Source organism: Excalfactoria chinensis, chromosome 16, assembly GCF_039878825.1.
Source record: "Excalfactoria chinensis isolate bCotChi1 chromosome 16, bCotChi1.hap2, whole genome shotgun sequence".
In the NCBI taxonomy this organism is placed as follows: domain Eukaryota; kingdom Metazoa; phylum Chordata; class Aves; order Galliformes; family Phasianidae; genus Excalfactoria; species Excalfactoria chinensis.
This window is the reverse complement of record NC_092840.1, coordinates 6,970,996-6,991,788: the sequence shown is the minus strand read 5'-3', so window position 1 is coordinate 6,991,788 and position 20,793 is coordinate 6,970,996. Positions and strand designations below refer to the sequence as shown.

At 37.0% G+C, this 20,793-nt stretch overlaps 1 protein-coding gene across 1 annotated transcript in view; it reads right to left on the bottom strand.

The window, feature by feature from the left end:
* IFT81 (intraflagellar transport 81) overlaps window positions 1-20,793 on the bottom strand; it is a 36,877-nt gene that overhangs the window by 14,488 nt on the left and 1,596 nt on the right. The window contains exons 3-10 of the mRNA XM_072350913.1: window positions 20,149-20,329; window positions 17,197-17,286; window positions 16,034-16,099; window positions 15,605-15,715; window positions 14,296-14,380; window positions 7,750-7,913; window positions 6,382-6,477; window positions 4,358-4,504 (exon numbers count right to left, since the gene is read on the bottom strand). Of these exons, the coding sequence (XP_072207014.1) occupies window positions 4,358-4,504; window positions 6,382-6,477; window positions 7,750-7,913; window positions 14,296-14,380; window positions 15,605-15,715; window positions 16,034-16,099; window positions 17,197-17,286; window positions 20,149-20,329 (940 nt within the window). The remainder of the gene's footprint in view (window positions 1-4,357; window positions 4,505-6,381; window positions 6,478-7,749; window positions 7,914-14,295; window positions 14,381-15,604; window positions 15,716-16,033; window positions 16,100-17,196; window positions 17,287-20,148; window positions 20,330-20,793) is intronic.

Below are 20,793 nucleotides of genomic sequence, written 5' to 3'. Positions count from 1 at the left end.
TTCTGTTTCTATTAAGAATTAAGGAGCAGATGCTTTATTTTTTTTTTAACTAGACCAATTAATGGGATACAGACCATCCAAAACATTAACATTCAGATCAGAAAAGTTCCTGATCGCGATGTGTTTTCAATAAAACTCCTTTTAAGAGGCTTTAAAACTGAGCTGGTACTGCCATTGTTGGATATGGTTAATAACTCATATAACGGAGGGGAAAACTTCTCACAGAGCCAGCTGTTATCACCCCAACCAAATGAAAAGAAGGTATCCTACAACCTGCCTGCTAGACAGCTCAGTCAGGAAAATTCTTCATTAGCACTGAGTAGGATTTCTCTTCTAGGAGTGCTTGCTCCTGGTTATTACTATCCATTACTAAGAAGCTGGACCAATCAGAATATTTTTAATGAAAAACCATTTTCAGTTATCACTGACAATGCAAAGATCAATAAAACTGATGATTTATTCATGCCAGTGGGTGCTGAAAGAGCGTTCAGTTCTGTGAAGCTATATTTTATGTCTGAATCACTGCATACATTTGGCTTAAATGATGGTTCACTTCTTACAGCAAAAAGCTTCTGGCTTCTCTAAGAATCCTACAGAGTTGCTGCTTTTGTCCTCACAACTTCACTGCCATCCACTCTCCCAGTTCCACGCTTAAGGTGCCTTTGACAGACAGCAATTTAACTGTACCAAGAACCTTAATGAAAAGATCATAAACCTGCTGGATGATTTATTCTGGGTCCTGACTTAAACCAATTCATGGACAAGTAGTGAATTCCTTAAACATTTCTTAAGAAATCTGCCTCCGTAGCTCAGGGCTTGGTAACTGTTCCTTGTAGATGCAGATTGAATCAACCATTTTAGAGGAAAAGTGACAAGATCAACAGCCCAAATCCCTGCTGCCTCTATTTTCAAAGCACATCAATCTTCTTTTTTATCATTTTACCAGGGTGCAATTAGGCATGGTAGACATCTGTATGAAAAAACTGAACTCCTTATGTAAGTTAACACACACGTACCTGCTGACAAATGGATAAGACCATCTATACCACATTCTCAAAAACATTAACAACTGTAGCTAAGCACAGCCATGATATTATTCTATCCTGAAACCTTAGGAAAGTCTAGGCTCTTGGGGCCCTATACTGAACTCTGAAAAGTACAATGTGTTGTGTAAAGAGCTAAAAATATCATGGCTTTACCTAGGATCACTTGTAATTGAACCATCCAGCCTTCTAAGTGTCAACATTTGATTCCCTAATTTTCAGGATCTGACAGCTGCAGCGAGGAGCCTGCCAGCTTTGCCCCACGTCCATTGTGCTTTGTTTGAAGTGCTTAAAAAGATTTCATAATCATTGGAGCAGACAATTTATTCCTACCTTTTCTGAGTTTGATGTAAATGGGTTGGTTATTCCCTGCTGCTTCTTCTACACTCTGTGTAGCTGCGCAACCTTCGAACCAACTGGAATGCTCTAACGTAAAGTAAAACACTAGCACCTACAAACATAAGCCAGGATTGACCTTTTGGTGAACGAAGTGCTAAGAAGACCTCAGCTGAAGATTTGAATCCTGGTATGAGAATTCAGGCTAGGAAGGCACTAATTCTTTGACTTCTTGTGAGTGTTATGATGTAAGAGGATACAGCCAAGGTAGACACAAAGCTGAGAAATAGTGAGCATAGAAAATATTATTTTACAGTAGCATTTAGATAAGTTAGATGTGGCAGCCTTAAAAGCCTGTTATAACTTAAGACATCAAAACTATTTGATAAAAGAAACAAAAAAACAAAAAAAACCCACAAAAACAACATTTCCTCCTCTTCTGGAAATGAAGGAAAGAAATGCAAACTGTGTGGGACTGCAACAAGAAGGTATAAAAGAAGCTCTCAGTTGTCAAAGAGCGGAACACAAAGGTTGATTCTCTACAAGCTCTTCCTGTCCTCACTGAACATATGTATTGCAGTAGTGACCCACCATTACATTAATCAAGATTTCCTTTAGTACTGGCTCAAAGCTGGAGTAATAGAGCATAGAATGCCAATATAAAGGCATACCATACCAGAAACAAATCTACAGTTTAGGTGAGACATACTGATGAAAGATAACCTGCTCCCTTCACTTTTATTTCATCACCTCTTCCCCAACAACCACACACATATATATACACACATACAAACACATACACACACACACAACATACCTAATGAACTAATAAACAGGAACAGAACACTGATTGTATAATGCTGGCTTCCTTCCTTGGGCCAACATACAGAAAGTATTTCACAAAACAGGAAATGGTTCCTATGAAAATGCAAACAACTCCTTACTGGAAGCTGATATTTTACCCAAAGCGCTCCATCATTTGTTCTGCACTCATCAACATGAAGACTTGAAAATATTGTGAAAATCAAGCATAGAACAGATTTGAACAAAAGGAATGAAGGTTATGTTCAAAACAGGTAACATCTCTTTTCTGTCTTCAGCCTCTTTCCTTATGGCAGACTATTAACTTGAAATTTTCATTACCAAGTCTCTTAACTAACTGCTTCCCTCCTACCCTGCTCTGCTTAAGTTACTATTGATCAGAGTATGTTGTCCCCACTCAGAACATCTATTATTTCTTACCTTACAGTGTATTTACAGATAATGTAAAGCATATGTTGCTGTCTCTGTAATGCATTCTTGTCGATTAATTAAACATTTCTCTCCCATCACAGCAACACAGATTGTCTGCTTTCTATTTTTGTTTTGAAAGCTGTCAAAGATTCTAGCCAAGCTTTCACTAAGGATGAAGAACTGAGGTGGAAAGAAGTCTAATCCAGTGGTCTTGTTATTACTGCTAAATGGAACACCATGAATGCCTGTGGTACATCATGGTAAGAGAAAGCTGCAGCTTAATTCTTCAAATCATTACTCAAGCCTTGTAGCATGAGTTAATTTCACTGGAAGCAAGGGATACTCGTTGCTCTAAACATAACTGGACATTAAGTCTGTTCTGTCATTGCTTCCACCTTTGGTTTTTATCTATGATTACAGAATGGGAAACAGACAAGAAGGTGCAAGAAACAAGCATGCATTCCATATTACATAGGAAGACTTCATGCATGAGTGTACACATACACACTTCCCATACTTCATTTACTCTGTAAGACTCCTTTAAAAGAAAACTGATTTTTGTGGAGCAGGCACATCCTATGGGATCAGGAAGGGAGTTCCTTCTACAAAGGGCGTTGACTGTATTGAGCAGTATGTAAAAAAAGCACAGAAACAGACAAAGAAAAAGAAAGCAAAGAGTATTACTCTTGATAAAGTTATGGCAGTGCAAATTAAGACAGCAACAACTAAAACATCAGTGTGTTATTAACATTATTCTCATCCAAAATCCAAAACACAGCAGCTTGCCAGCTTCTAGGAAGAAAATGAACTCTATCCTAGTTGAAAGCAGGATATGTACTAATTCAGAGTGTGATACAGCTATGTCTTCCTTAGGGAATGTGCCTACAAGTACACTTAGCAGACTTCTTCTAAACTGAGAAAAAATATTCTCTTAAGAACAGCCAATTAATTTTGCTGATGAGCCGCTGCCCAGCCGCAGCAGCTTTGTTCTTGGCCATCTTCTGAAGAAAAAGCTTCTTTGGTAAGCACAGCTTCAAATGTAATTTTGCCTGAGATAAGATGACTGTGACTCTGTGTTACAGATAAACTTCAGGTGGTCTACAAAAAATATTTTTGAAGTAAAAGGTTTTGCGGGTAATAAGTATAGAAGTATTAGGCCCATTTCTGATAAATGCTGCTCCTATGCTTTATTATCAGATAGTAAGGACTTATTATACGCTGACTAAAAAAAAACTGGTTAACATGACTTATCACTTGAAGTCCTAAGCCCCCCCCATTAGTCTTGCTGACTTTTATAGTTGGTTGAAGTTATTTATCATCATTCCATTGTGATTATATTGACATTATTTTGACTCAAAGCTCTGGAATGTTAGAACAGCCCAACAATAAGCCCTCATATGCTTTGAAACCTATTAAGTTGAATGTGAATAATTGAAATTAGTAATTTGAACATAGATATAAAATCAAGTATTTTAAAAAGCGCTGTTAAATACCAGAAAACATTTGAAAGCATTGGAAAACATTATACTATCTGCACTTCCAAATCATCTTCAAATACATTGTTTGTTATTCAATTTTGATTTACCGTGGATAAGAAAAGCAGAACCCAGCCTGCTGCAATGCTGAGGCCATGTACTTTGACACCATGATAATAATAATGGATAAGACACTGCAGAAGCAGTTATGGCAATGTGAGAGTAAAAGGAAACTCCAATCTTCCTCATACACAATGTTACATCACATACCTCATCCCCCTTCAGAACTTCTGAGCCATCTAACTCATGGGCCTGGTTTGTCTTCTGTATCATCTGCTTTTCTGTGCTAGACATCTCTTCTTTAGCAGCCTGAAGTTCTTCTGCCTTGGCTTCCTTCTTCCGGGAAATTATGGATGCCTGAATGAACATTAGAAATATACATGGATGCCTGAAGTAAAAACTGTGTTTGCTTAGCCTTGTTTAATGATTAATAAAATAAAACCACGCAAACTTCAGGCATGGCACCACCAAAATCACATCTTAACTGTAGAAAACTCATTTTCATTACAAATTGTGAGCACATTTCTTTGCAAAGAAAAAGACATTGATTACACAACTATACAGTGGGTTAAACCACAGCTTCTATAAACTTGATTGCCAATTCTGAGCTTCCTCCAGTATGGCTGAGATTTCAGTCATGTCTCTTTGTTTCTCAGATTCATGTTGATGCATTTTACGTATATGTTTCTTCACCTTCTTTTTCATTGCTACTGAAGAAAAGGTATGCATTTTGGGTGCTCCATTTAATCTACTTAGTCCCTTTTTGTGCATATGTAAGACGCATCAACATGGTTTAACTGGAACGGCATCCAAGATTTCACAAATGTCATAATACAGATTTTTATAACTCCAACCTACTCCAGCCTACAGAAATATGTTATACTAAGCAGAACCTAGCCTCTAAATCTTGGCAAATAGCTCAAAGACAATGAACAAAGCAGAAAAGTACAGAAATACTGTAATTATAGACTGTTCCATTATTTTTTTCAGTCTAGAAGATAAAGCATTTAAAAAAACAATGTTTTGTACCTGGCAGAATATTTACTAGTACCTACATTTAATAAAGTTAAGAGATTAAGGAACATAAATACACATTAGTTGAGAAAAAGAAAGCATTTTTTATCTTGCTAAAGTATATTTTTACATATCACAACACAGGAATGTATATGTATGCACCGGAACTTGGATGCGTTGTTGGTTACTTCATATGAAAGGAAAAACTTTAGTGAAACTAAAGCAGAACAGAATGGGTTTCTCTTGCTGTGTTTAGAGGAGCAGCTTTATTACTAAAATCAGCTAACAGAGTTCTGCTGGGGTCAGCTCAGCTCTTTGATCCATGAGATGTCTGCAGTGACAAATTCTAGTGCAATATCCACGATTCTTCTTGTGAAACAGAAGCAAGTCCTCCGAAGAACAAAGCAAAGACCACTGTATGCCTTCAACTCACAGCAGCAATCTGAACTCCAAGCTCCTCCACTGAGCACAGTTATATCACCAGCCAACTGGTTTTGGGTACCAGCCCATTATGCACCAGGCATATTTCACATATTTTATATGTGATTGAACTACCACTGATATATTTTACCTACGCCTTTTTATTTTTTAAGCCATCAACATAAATACCATTACAGAAATCCTGAATAAAATCAGCAGCTATACAGGTCAGCTAGAAACCACATATGTTTCTGTGTGAGCTGTAAAAGTCTCTGAAATCCATTTTATAACTTTTGAGTTTACTAAGGCTAGACCACACAGCTTCTTTTACAGAGAAACTTTTTTATAGCCTCAGGATGAGAAAAATATATATATTAAAAAAATAATAATAATCAAAGAATGCCTCCTTAACAGATGTAAAAGGAAAAACAGCATGTGGTCAAACACAAGTGAGTGCTATGACTGAAAGGGAGCTATGCATCCAGCACATGTGCTGCCTTGTAAGACTGTCCACAGCTAGAGATTTACCAAAATAGCTCTTTCCAAGTGATTCTTCCAGGGTTCCTGTGGTGCAGCTGACAGGCAACACCTCAGACAGCAACTGACAGACTCACTAGCATGACTGAAAGCAATTGTTTGATGAGCCTTAAGCATGCCATTTGTTTAGTTTTTTGTCTCACGTTACCATTTATTTCTACAGATTTTTGCTTTAATAGATTAAAGAAAATAGTCAGTACATACAACAGTGACTGAAATAGCTCCACTGGTTCTTTCTAAAAAACTGTTTTGTTCTTCCTTACCTGTTGGCGATACATGGAAAATTTACTATCAATTGGCTCATATTTCATCATTCTTTTCTCAATAAGCTGATTTATTTGTGCATTTACTTCATTTATCTGCAAAACAGAGCCAAAAAAAGAGAGGAAACAGAGCTTTATTTCTTTGTCTTATCCAAGAACTAAATCCTTTACAAACCAGATTAACAGCCCAATTACAAGGAAATATTGCTAACCCTGTTTTTGAAATAGAGGAAAGAAAAGAACACAAAAAACTCAGTGAGTTACTCAGTACTGGCCAGGAAGAGGCTGGGTTTTTTACTTCCAGTTCTGTGCCTTTATGATAAGGCAGGAGCATGACATTTGCCCTGAAAATGAAGTAAACTGGTATACATGGACAGAAAAAAAACCCAGAATAACAGCAAATTGGTACATATAGACAGAAAAGATTGATGTCATCATATACTTTGTGACAGTGTGCTTTTATCAACATTACAAACATTTCTTTTCACTTAACCATTCATCAGACTTCTAAAGAGGAGCAGATAAAAACTAGGTGATAACAAGTTTTACCAGTGCTTTTAAGAGTCACAGCCAACACACTGCATGACTCTATGATCTCTGTGGTACCCTCCTTCGGTTGCCATAAAAATGCACCTGGCTGTCCATAGGCTGAAATTGTTGATCTTCATTTTAGCAGAAACTTTAAAGCCCACTGCATCTGGAAACTAATAAACATCTACACCAGCACATTGATTCCAGCTACCTCAGTTCTGACTTAATGCTACACTGGGACTCTCATCAGCCATGGAAACCACAGCCCTAGCAACCTTCCTTTAATTCTCTGCTAACTAGATGACTGCTGATAAGCAAGCAGTGTAAATATATGCTAAAATCTAATGAAGTCAAAACAAGGTCCAGGTACAGCGCAGGACATTACCCTAACATTATTCTGAGTAATAGCTACATACTTAGAAAACTAATATTTAACATAAAGCTTTGTTTGCCGTGTCATAAGCACTCTTCTTATATTGGTATAAACTCCCTTGATGTGAGAGTTTAAAATAAGCTTAAACTGAAGAAAAATAAATAAATAAATGAAAATCAAACCTTTAATGCTGAACTAATATCTCTGCTCACACTATAGCAAATTGCTAACACAATTTTCTAAATAGCATTTAAGGATATGGTGGGTTTTATGGTTTTGTTGGTGTTTTTTTCTTTTTTACTCATCTAAGAGCTTGCATTTAGTGAGTAACACGTCTTCTTTTACAACTGATGAGGGGTTCCTTTGGGAATTAAACCTCTTCTTCAGGATGCAAGATAGGCAATATGCACAAACTCTAGAGCACACTATGAAACAGAAATTAAGTGCCTCTCTGGTCAACTTACCTTGCTTTCGAGCACACTGAGATCTGATTGTCCCATAGCTGGCTCTGATATTGCCTTTTGTAAGAAATATACTGATTTCTTCTTACTTTCAAGCTCCCTAGGTATTTTTTCAGTAGCAAGGTATGAATTGAAATTTATCTCCTCTTCCAGTTTCTTCATTAAACCTTAAGAACAAATTAAATCAATGCAAGAAAGTAATGTAGAGGATAATGAAGTTCAATTTTCTCAACACACTGAAGTGTTTAGCAGTGGATTACAATAATAACAGCACAACACTTGAGTCTTCCTCTCAAAACTCAAGATAACAACTAGTCACTTGATTTAGCTTTTTAATCTGGACAATAAACAAAACAAATCACACTGCACTTATTAACCACCTGTACCTCTAACACTTACCTATTAACTCCTCGGTATACTCTTGTAGCCAATAAAACAAATAAATCTCTCCCTAGATCAAAGTCTAGATGAATCAGATACAAAAGTCAACACACAGCATTGTCAAAGAGAACTATTAACACCATGCATTTCTTAAACACACCAAGACACTGCATCACTGCATTGCTATTTTTTGTTGTGAATTATATTCTTCTGAAACTGAAAAGTTGATGGCTAGAATTTTGTATCTAATGTGTGCTCAGAGTGAGAGGCAGCACAGCATGTCAGAGCTGCCTTGCTCAGGGCTCCATTGAAGCTTGGATCCTTTAGAACATCCCTGGCTGAAGCAGTAGAGTGATTCTACCCATAGAGTACACAGGTCATTGTTTCATATGAATTACATCATCTGCAGACAGAAATTATCTCAGCATGAATCCTTTATCTGTGTCTCAAAATAGAACAAAGATCTTAATTTGGCCAACCTCCTGTAAGGTCTATTATGTCCTTGGAAATTCTCCCTTAAAATAATATGCCTTTGTTCTTATTTTGTGTCTAAAAAAGGCCCTACAATGAGCAGAATTAAGCATGTGCATACTGTAAGAGTCTTCTGCATTATAAAATGCCTCTCAGTAAGTAACAGATGATTTTTTCTTTTAAGAGCAAATGCCCAATCTTGAGACACTACATTGAATGCTTATTCAATATACTCAATTCAGTACATTGTGAATACAGAAAACAAAAATAGATTAAAAAAAACCAACAAGAAATCGATGCATAACATCAAAAATTCTATTGAGAAAAGCCATCATCTACCTGAATCACACTGCATGACACCATACTTACAATGACTTTGCTAGGTAGAGTAATTTATAGCCTTCGTTACAAATAACTTATTTATAAACACAGATAAGAACAATACACAGCTAGAAAAATGTGACAAGAGAAAACCAAAATGCTATTTAAATTACATTACACAGCAGTCTGCTGACAACAGATAGTGCAATTACTCCTCCAAGACACCTGTACCAAGGGCTATGGTAAAACTTGGAAATTACACATCAGACTAGAGTGGGAAGAGGTATTTCAGAATATTTTTCATGACCAAAATGACTAAAAGGTAAGTACCCTGGGTACTTTTTAAAACGACTCACTGGGGGTGTATGGTTAGTTTGTTGTTGGTCTGGTTCTTTTTTGTTTGTTTGTTTTCTTGGTTGTTGGGTTTGTTGTTCTGCCATGAAATGCAAAGCAAAACAAGAAGTTCAAAATCTCTGCAGAAAGAAAGAAAAGCTTGAGTACAGAGATACAATAACAGAACTGATGTTGCTGAAACAGAGAGGAAAAGATGCAAGTTGAAAACGGAGCTTTTGGCTCTCAGACAAAAGAGCCTGCTGACCACATCACTGACTGACAGTACTACCATAAACCCTTTTTCCCTCTGTGGAAAGGTTATTCATCTTGTGCAAAACAGCCTCAGTACTGGTTTCAGAACAGGTAATGCACTTACTATACGCACGCAATAGCCATTACGTGCTGGGCATTACAGCTAGACTCAGAAATGCACTGGGACTTACTGGGAGAGAACGCCTATCAACCCCTGAGAATACCCACCTCTATTCTTCCAGGAGAACTTTCAGTCTTCCTCAGCCCACCGACGAGCTGCGCAGGAAGGACTACATTTTAACGTCTCACTAGAAATCTACCACCTCTGCAAATGCAGCAAAGCTTCCCACGTACACCATGAGCTGAATTATCACCTCGGAACTAGGAACATAACTCCCCAGTGGATATTTATAACCAAGAACTTCAGTGTGGAAATCAAAGCGATATCAATTAAATTATCCTGATATTTAATATTAATATTTTAATCAACTGATTTTTTCCCCCCATTCTGCCTCTTAGATGGAAAAAAAATAAAACAACCACATGTATAATTTATGCTTTATTTCTTCTCCATCTTTCTTATAAAGCATGCCTAAATATTATAGATTTAACACTTAAACTCATGGAATAACCATGCTTGAATGACTACTTTCGAAAACAGAAGGGACCTATTGACTTTGCTGGGTTAAAACTCGATCACTATCTTGATTTGTTTCTCTGATAACCTGAGAGCTATTACCAACTCCTTTCAAACAGCAACTGGCTCTGCATCATAAAATGAAGCGAGTTAAAACCTGACAACTTGATGGGGAAAGACATGATCATGCCAACATCCCTCAAGACTAATGTAGTTTTTCCCTAAATACTTTTGGAGATATTTTTCCTCCTGTATGATCCGACATACAGAAAAGTAACTACCTAAGAGCTATTTCTGCTGCTTAAAAAACAAATACGCAGCAGCTCTTTTAAGGCTGTTTTTCTCAGCAAAAGACATTTTTTTTTCAAATTCCCAGGGTAGAGGAAAGAAAAGCAAGCATACTTTAAGTTTTCCATTACACATATAAGCCCTGTTTTTAATGTTTTAGCATTCACTTATGGTTACAAAATCCACATACGTAAGCTGCACAGAAAGGCTGGCTCTGTGCCCTAGGGCTATTTTGGCAAGGTTCTGCCAACCTGACACGTGAAGAGCTATTAACAGCAATTCCTCATGTTTTCCATTCAATTTTGTTATTATAATTATTGCAAAAAGTGAGGCAGGAGAAAGACTTTCTTAGTGCTTGCTCAGTCATGTAGGAAAGAAGCTGGTTTCCCAGCATAATTCTTCTAAGAGATGTAAAATTTGATCTACCTTGTGCTCAGGCTCCTACCTCTTTTCCCTCTGTGGGCTACCCTTTAGGCACTCCATATAAAAACACATCTGCAATACTAACTTAATAAATAAAGCTACCTGCCAACACTTGAAACACTTTGTTTAGTATCACATAGGAAGGCTATGACAAAGGCAGGTTTAGAATGGACTTCCACATGGCATTCACCTGCAAATCAAAGCCTTCACTTCCCTGTTTGCATTCATCCTCTACAAACTAGTACTGAAGCAATTCAGTCTGCAGCTTCCAATGGTACCACTTTCAATTTCCCTGTGTTAAACAGAGTTCTAGGACATGTAGACATTAATAGATGACGATTAAATCTATCAATATCTCCTCGAAAAACTACACAGCTTCTCGAATATTCCACTGTACAGTATGCTTCCCACGTTATAATTAGCACTGCAGCTCTTTGAAATCTAACTTCTTAATATTCTTCCCAAATTCCAGGCAGCGGACATGGTACTGCAATGATGGAAATACCAGAGCTAAAAAAAAGAGAAGCAACAATGCTCCTGTTCCATTTCCTTCTATAAATAAATGCAAGGATAGCATCAAGTCTTTGACACCAGGAGCTCCGGTTCTACCATTTTTACTCTCTACCCCACAAGCCTTGATCAGAATCACTTCTTAGGAACAACTCCCACATGCCACCACATTTGGCTATTCCTTCTAATATATATTGTTGGCATGGTCTTAGTTTTCCAAGTGATTATTTTGAATCAATAGCCCGTCCTCCTCATTACCCAGTCAATTCCCCAATCTTGTTTTCCATCTGACAATTTAATCAGTGATCATTTGCTGTTTTCTTTCATGGCACTAACATCAAACTGAAAAAAGAGCCAAATGCTGATTTATGCATGCCCCCATTAGAAAGACATCCACCCAGTGATAGCTCCCCAATTAGCTTCCTCTTTAAAATCTTCATTAAAGTCATTTTAATCAATTTAATATTAGTCATATTGAATTTTTGCTGCCTTGTTTGTTCTTCAAAATGGGATGCAAGTATAAAGTCAAAAGTCTTGAAAGAGTCAACCATAGCAATACTATCAGTCTTACTAGTCAGCCTTGTATTCCATCCCTAAACATTTTTATTATTGAGTTCCTCCTAAATCATTCTCCTTTACCATAACTGTAACCTGCTTAGCAGTGTTGGATGAAATTATTTAAACCTGGAATTCTAGAGACAGACAGTTCTGTGGCCAAGAAAAAGTTTTAAACAACAACAACAGTAGTTTGTGCTTTCATTCAAATAGGATATTTTAATAATAGTTTCTATTTTTCACTAAATCTTCAGAGTGCCATAAAATAAACACCTGTACAAAATAATGCCTCTTTATAACAAGTATCCCTGATGTTCTCAGTGCTCTAAAATGCTACTACATATGAACTTAGTGGAATGTATCAATTGCATGTTTCTCTGTTTATTGTTGCAAACCCTTTTAACCCATTCTTTTGACCAATATTTTCAAGCTAATCATCCATTTCTCGCTATTTCTGCCAATAATTTGAACAGTAAGAATTTCAGTAATTCAGATCAATTCTTGATATTCACAGTTTGTGTTTGTGCCAGCAGATATTCAAGGCAAAAATATAAGGCTATTCAAACTAGTGCTCAGCGTTAAAAATGCTAACAGAAATATATATGTTTTAAATCAGAAATTCCTGTCAGTACCAGCAGCAGCAACTGCCTCTCTGTAGTTAGGCAAAATATGGACTGGTACTGAAGTTAATAAACAAGGAAGGCACACACTGTGGAAACCAATGTTATCAATGTTAGTCTGCAAGACATTTCACAATGATCAGCTGCTCTTCATGGTCCAACACAAGGTCTTCTAAGTGTTGCATTATATTTCTACAAGTAAATAAGCTATTAACCATATGTTATATTTTTCTGGTATAGTTAAAGCAGACTTACGTTAAGTGCGCATTAACGACACTCATAAGTTTGGGTTGGTTGCATTCCTTAAAGAGTTACTTTGCATTTCTTTAAAGAACATCATCCCAACTCAATTACCAGATGAAGTAATCGAAGCAGTGTGTACCCATAACACATATAAAAATCTTCTATGTCTAAACAACAGCTTTTCTCAATGCATCTTGCTTTGAAAGTAAAAACAGGCTAAGTACTAAAAACAGAAGAAAACACACAGCTACCTTGAATCATCAGTGCTATACTGATGGGAATACGGAGCTGAAATATAAAATTGGAGCCAAAGGGAATTAAAAAAATAAACAGTGTTAAGTGTAGACCAACAAAGCTTTTAAAAGAAATGAGATCCTATTCAATATCTGTGGTCACATAATTTCAATTAAAAAAAAAAAATCAAAAAAAAAAAATCAACAGTTGGCATTCAGTAATTGCTACTACAGGCAGTGTCCTTGTAACTACCGAGGGGAGAAGCAATTAAATTATAAAGCTAAGTCCTAAAGTCTTTGTTTGGGCAAAATTTCAACATAAGTTTTCTTAAGTAATGACTCCAAGCTTCTCTTCAGAACATCTAAACACATCATTATTTCCTGCAAGTAAGGCTCAATATAAGGGTATTAAATAAGTTAACTTTATTTTCATCTCAGTGATTAAATGACGTTTACTGTCTTTTTATTACGTTACCTTTGCTTCTGTGAACTGAACCCAAGTTTCCACAGGCCTTAAAAATACCCTACGAACTGAAATAGAAATGTTGACATAGCTTTGCTGTATGACTCTCAGATAGCCACTGCAAAAATGGAACAGTAATAGAATTCACCGCAGGTCCTTTAGAGTAAATTAAATAGTTCAGATACTCTTTTAGTTTTCATTTGTGGCTAAATGGCTGATGAACGTAAAAAAATAAAGCAAAATTACAAAGCAATAATATCACAGCGTGCTGTTGGCTAAGAAAAATCCTCTAACTCAAAACAACTGGCAAAGCAGTTCCATGATGCAACTGGAACACTAAACATACCTGAGAAAGGAGGACAGTGAATTACTTCACTAAATTTAAATCTAAACATGGAGACTTTTTCATTTGGAAAATAATTTATTCCGATAATAAAACACATTCTAATGCTTTTATATATTTATTTTTCAAACCACAGCAACTCAGAATACCAACACAAAGACTCTGGGAAAAAAAAGATTTTGAGTCCTATACCTTCATACTATGATACTCCATACAGTAGAGTTCTCCATATAAATCATCCCCAGTGTCAGTATAAACAACACATAAAGCTGTTATCAATCCCATGATGCATTTTATAGCAAGGTACATTCACCTTTAGGAACTCCAGCACATGCCTTTAGAATTTATCTCCTCCATTAATTTCTCTCTAGTTCACACGTGGTTTTGGCACTACCATGTTATTGAGAATCACACAGTTTTAATTTCATTTCTCACAGAAGTGTAAATCCCCCCAGGTGTTAGACATTACTACTTACTTTCAGGTTTTGAATCCACTACTGCATGATGCATCTCTTTCAGTTGGAGCTGTGCTCTTTGCAGTCTCTGCTCTGCATGGAATAACTTAGGAGATAAAATTGGACACACGTAAGCTCATTCCTTTGAAACGCATTTCCAAGTAATAAAGCAAAAGAGTATCACAAAGAATTCTGAATACAAAAAAAAAAAAAGAAAAAGGTTGCTACCAGCTTCTGGTTCACAAGGAAACATGCCAAAACAATTTTCAACAATTGGCCTGGATTTACTTATTCTTTACTGTTAATTAAGAAAAGTATTGTACTCCCAGGTAGTATTTTCTGAATAGCACAGATTTGTTAAACAGTTTTCAAGCAAACATTCAAGTGGCTTGAATATGAAATGAACAGCAAAAAAGCTAGAGTCAGGATTGCAGTAGAAAACTCTCTTTATGCTGCAGCTCCTGGAAGGCAGCTGAGTTGTCCCAGCAATCCACTGTTCTATTGCTGAGCCAAGTAGAGAACACATGGAAAAGCCTGCTGCCAAACAGCAGCAGCCAGGTGAATAGTATTTCTGCTACTTAGAGAAATGTGTGATAAGAGAAGCAGAATCAGCTGGTCACCACAGTATTTTCTTGTGACCTCCCTCAAGGAAAGACCAATGGCCTGAAGTTGACTGTAATAATAGGCATCGCAGTTCTTCTCCTTTTAAAGCAGTATTAAAGATCATATTCTATTGAAATCAACAGAATTTAGTGAGATAATACAGCAGGTTGGTTTGGGAACATGCAACACAGCCTTGGAATAAAATCCACCCTGTTCAAATCCACTACATTCAGATGCCAGCTGCTTCCAGTACTTATCAGGACACCACCTCTGTGAGACTTTGGGACCAAAACCCCAAGGTTGATCCTGAATACAAATCTGCTGATCCACAGCAAAAAGCTGAGCTACTTGCCTCTGAAAACTTAGTGCAAGCTCACAGAGATACAATCAAACTAAGGAAACATTTGCTCACTACCATAAATATAATGACCTCTCTCTGGGTGCTCCCACAGTAAGTCATGGAACATTTCCTACGATTGCTAAATGATGATGTCAGGAGTAGCTGAGGCAGCCAAATATCTCAAATGAGATGTTCAAAACTTGTAGTGTCAAGCCTCTTCCTTTAAGATGTGCACAGATATTTGCATTTTACATAGCATTTAATTTTCTGATGCTGGGAGAAACTCTGCACTGTTGTTTTTTTTTCTTGATGTACTTCTTTACACACACAGTCCCAGACAGATATCAAAAACTATTTATTTTAAGAGGTACACTTTTATGGCGATACCTGATTTTTTTGTTCTTGTTTCTGTTGAGCCAAAGATTCTTCTCTCTCTTTTTCTAAGCGAAGCTGTCTTGCTATTTCAAGCATTCGTTGATGATTTTGTACTGTCTCCACCTACAGCAAGTGGATAAATAGTGCATGTTACTGTCAGATAGTTGAGAAATAAATTAAAGAGATCATATGTCTCACAAACCCACTTAGCACTTCCTTTCCATACATGTTACTACTTAGAAATGACAGCAAAGTACTGGACTCAAGATTCTTAAAAGCTCTGGACTAACGCCTAGGGAGATTCCCTGTAGGTCAATTAGTTATTTGACTCCTTCCTAGACACACAGTGTGTTTATTCTAATCCTTGTTTGCATTCCAAAATCAGAGTTGCAAGCCAAGGATTATGACACTGAAATGTAACAGCGTTACTTCTCTTATTACCCTTTTCTTAAGACGCTCTACTCTTTTGACGAGTTGATCTTTCTCCTCTTCCATGGCACTTATATCCTAAACAGCAGCAAAAACAGATGAAGAAATATCAATTCATTTACTACACAGTGCAGATTGAACTGAACTCTGTACAATTTACTGTGAAAAGCAGAATTCATCTCTGAATACACCTGAAGCAGTTACAACTTTATTGATCTGTGATCAGAATATCCAGGATTCCAGTCTCATTCATCTCTCTTACTTCCTCCTCAGTTTCTACTCTCTGCATCCTTCAGTATTAATATGAGCATTGGAAATAAAAGCAGATGTATTTCTAAAAACAAAAAACAAACAAAAAACCCCAACACAAAAAGCAGAAAAGTAAACCCTGCACCCCACAAACAACTGAGCAAAAATCTACATAATTCAACATCTGATGCAATTAAACACCTGTTCTTAAATCTTACCACCATAACCCACTTCCTGACAGTGTGCATGAAGTTGTATAGGAGTTATACTTGCTAACACTTTTTCCACTAAAATTGTGTTAAAAGAAATAATCTATGGCTCTAAAATATGTATCCGATTATCCTTATTTAATCCTGTTTTACAACAGCAGGACATCTCACATTAACAACTATGAGAGAAAAGGAACTAAAGTATCAGTTTAGGCCTTATCTCAACATTTGCTTAACTTGTTTTCATGTCTTAATGGAAAGCTGGATTTATGCTCAAACATTTTGATGAAACAGGACAAATATCTTCACTAACACTTTAGCCACACAGGAACACCATTTTTGTTGACTTAAGCTCTTAATTCATCCAACCTCTGAAATTATTACCCTACAACAGTAAAGTTAAAGGCTTTCTATCAGTTTGTGGACACAGAAAAAGAGCTCCAATATTTGAAAATCATGCTGAACACAGCCTTGGCAGCCTCGTTTCCCCATCTGCTTCAGAAAGCCCAGTTCTAAGCATGAGCAAGGACTTTCTGTTTGCCAAAAGAGAACAGTTTCAAAAAGCAACTGAGTGCCAATCAGCTCTGACCTCCACAGTGTACACACTACAATGAATCCACAAAACCAAAAAAATAGAACTAACATTAAATACACACACACACGCACACACACACACACACACACACAAAGGCAATGCAATTTTGTCACATGTTTTACCCTTCTTATTTCTGCAGTAGATAAACCAGATGTTTTGAGCTGCTCACATTCCTTATGTAGGGTTTTAAATGCTTCCATCAGTTCTTCATACTATAAAATAAGATAAAATTAGGCAGAATGAGCTCTATGGCTGAGAGTTTTCAGGCCAATGTTGCTTTGCTATTAAGACAGTAAATAAAGAATAATAGAACCACAAGGTTGGAAAGGACCTACAAGGTCAGCTAGTCCAACCATCCTTCCCATAGACAGAAACATTGTAAAAAAAAAAAAAAAATGAATAGATGTTTTACCACTAAAGTTTATGAACTTATAAATCAGAAGCAAAAAGTGACAGTAATTTATCTTCTATTTAAAGTTAATAGTCAGAATTTTCACAATTTCTTCAGCATTTTAATCTCTCCCCTTTGTAATACACAATGTAGCGTCAAAACAAGATGTTAGCTGAAAGGGACTATGCTACATTAACTATTTTCCCTTACTATAAATCTGTGTACACCACATGTGTAAACTTATCAAACTAAAAAGGAGCTGGGCCTAATAAGTTGCTGAAGTGAGGCAATGGAGCTTGAGCTTAGAGCACTGATTTTCTCTCTAGTAAAGCAGTCCAAGAGCACAACTGACTTAACATGTGAGAAACAGTTTTGCCATATTGCATAATCGTGCCCTCAGTATATTATAGAGGCTGATATATGTAGTTCGGTTTTTAGGAAGAAGTAGACAGTGTGCTACCTCCATGCCAGTACATTGCCCACCAGTACTCTTCAACTGAGAGGCAGTGTGAAAGTCTGCGTGGGTAGAGAAATAACAGGGGACAGAAAGAATTTAGAAATCTGGATAGGAAATAAATTTAGATTCAACTTGAAGAAATGCAAGCTGAGATATGGGGGAAAATAATCTCTGCAGAAACAGCCATTCAACAAGATGGAGAAATCTAAATAGAGAATAGAATTTTTTTTTTACTTCCTGGAAGGAGCAATTGATGATGTGACTGTTGGATACCAAATGGCAACAGAGAAGACCAGGTTAAACAAAGATGGCATTTCTGTGAGAGGTGAAGCAGCAATCCTATCCCATAAAACCCTGAGGAACCAGCACCTGCAATACTCCCTTTTGTTTCTGGTTGTTCCAGTATCAGATACACTAGGACAAACTGGATCAAATACAAAAAAACAGCAATAAAATGGCCACTGGGGAAAAGATTACATAATCCAAAAGAGCTTGATTAAATAACAAATAAAGGTACGATTAGAAGGTACACACAGGCTGGGTGAAGAAAAATGAGTTTAAAAAACAAAAACAAACAAACAAAAAGTAAAAATGCAATTGCCTTGTAGTTCACTTAGGTGTTAGAGAAGTACTTCCACAAATACAAAGATAGCATAGCAAGCTAACTGGGAGCAACTGTATTCATCGCTGACATCCAAAAGCTTTCCTTTGCATCCCTTCTCTACCTCTTTCAAAAGGTGAGTTTAGCTGACACACACTAAAAAGGACCAAAGAAAACCCAGGTTTCAGCAGCAGATTGAATCCTGGCACCTGGGAGCAGCTCACTGAAGGCTGGTCAATCAGATATTTGCCTGAATTTGATTACTCTTAAAATGCACTGCACCCAATTTGATGTCCAAAATGACAAAAGCAAGGAAGTGCCAGGTTTCTGAGAACCTTGTTTAGGGAATTTGCAGTGAATGCCAGTTTGATTCTATACACCCATAAAACTTGCTCATGTTCTAAGGCCTCCAGAATTTCACATTTGAAATGTTTCTATTAAAATGCACCATCACATGCCTGCCTACATAAATAGTTGAAGCTAAATTCTTTAATTCATTAGTATCTAAATATTTTCATGGTAATGCTGTGTTACATAAAGGCACTGTATTACCCCAACTTCTGTTCTGAGTTAAATCAGAAGGGTATTCGTTTAATGAGATGGGTTTTATTACCGCAATCCCAAAAAGGAACACATCTTACGTAATGGAAATAATGGAGATGGATATTTATACATATTGAGACTGTGACATACTGAGAAAACTTACAACCTGCATTCCTTTCTCTCCTTCCTACTTCTGCTTAGTTATTCAAAGTCATAAATCAGACCTTGCTAGTGGTATCAAAAAAGAAAATCAGTCAAGCTACAGGGCTTTGCTGGTGCACAGCTAATAAGCAAAGTTAACTGTCATGAATGTTCACAAACACTGTGATTTGCAAGCAACTACACAGGACAAAAGGCAGAGAAAACTGGATCAAAAGAAAGTAAATATGTACCTCGGATAACACAAGTGTAAAAACATAACGTTGGTTCACATTTAGCTCCACAATTTAAACCCACCCAGTCTCAATGTCTACAAAAATCAACATTTAATGCTCACAAAAGAAGAGGAAACGTAATAAATAGGAACATCAGCCAAGGAAAAAGAAATCTCTGACTTCTCACAATAGAAAAAAAAAAAATCAAAAAGTAAAAAAAAGAAGAAGAAAGGTTGAAGTATTAGTGGAATAACACTAATATAAATGTTAGGGGCTAAGTACTATACCTTCAGTTGAGTATTGAGAGCAAGCTGGTTTTGTTCATAATGTTTTCTGATCTAAAGTCAAAATTTATAAAGCTAAAAACATCCATGTTAGAGTTCACAGAAAAAGTGTTAAAAAAAAATAAGAAAAAAGCATATGTCTTAGCCAGCATGAAAATGAAGGCTACTCAGAACATATGACTTAACGAGCCTGAGTCCTTTTAATTTAATGCTGCCTCTTCCTAAACAATTTCAGGCTTATTAGAAGAGAGGTGGCTGAAACATGTTTATTTTTATGAATGGTTGTTGACCCTTGATTCCAACATGCTTGTCATAACTCTCTTGAACGTTAATCTCAACAGTGACTCCTCAATTCACATATCCAGTCTTCTATTGGCACTTTAATTAATTCCTGTAAAATATGGGCATACATGAAGAAGACTACCTGCTTGTTGATGTCAGCCACGGTATCATCTTGTAGGAACTCCACTGGCACGTCCAGTTTTACTAAGAAGCGTGCCAGATAAGCCCTTTTCTTGAGTTCATTGGTTCTCTGAAGAAGCCAATGTAAGACAGGATGAATTACAGGTTTGCTTCCTGTAACCAGCCCTTGGCGAAATGCACTCCTATTCAAAAACAACAACAAAAAGAATTATCACCTACTATCAGTAAATCTCAAACGAAAGAACACTGTCTGGAAAGTTTGCAGTGTTTTGTCATTCCCACTCCACTTCCCTAATGGCTTTCTTAATGCAGTTAATAGAGAAGGCAGTCATGGTGCCAGTTTGCTATTTACAATCCTGATTCTGCTACCTTGAGGCAGACAAAAACCCCATAACAAAACAAAATGCTAAAGCCTGCAAAAACGATTCATCCTTTCCAGTAGTATTCTTCGGGAAAGGAGAAAACGAGGGAAGAGTGCAGGTTTCCAGGGTTACCACCTGGCACTGGAGGGTGACACCACTGCAGCCTGAAAGGGCTGGGGGCAGGAGTGACCCTGCCATGCAGGCGGCACCCTCTCCTGGCAGACTCTGCAATAGCAGCTGCTGCAGCCTCACCCCGGGGCTGCCCCACACCTGGGGAGCATTCT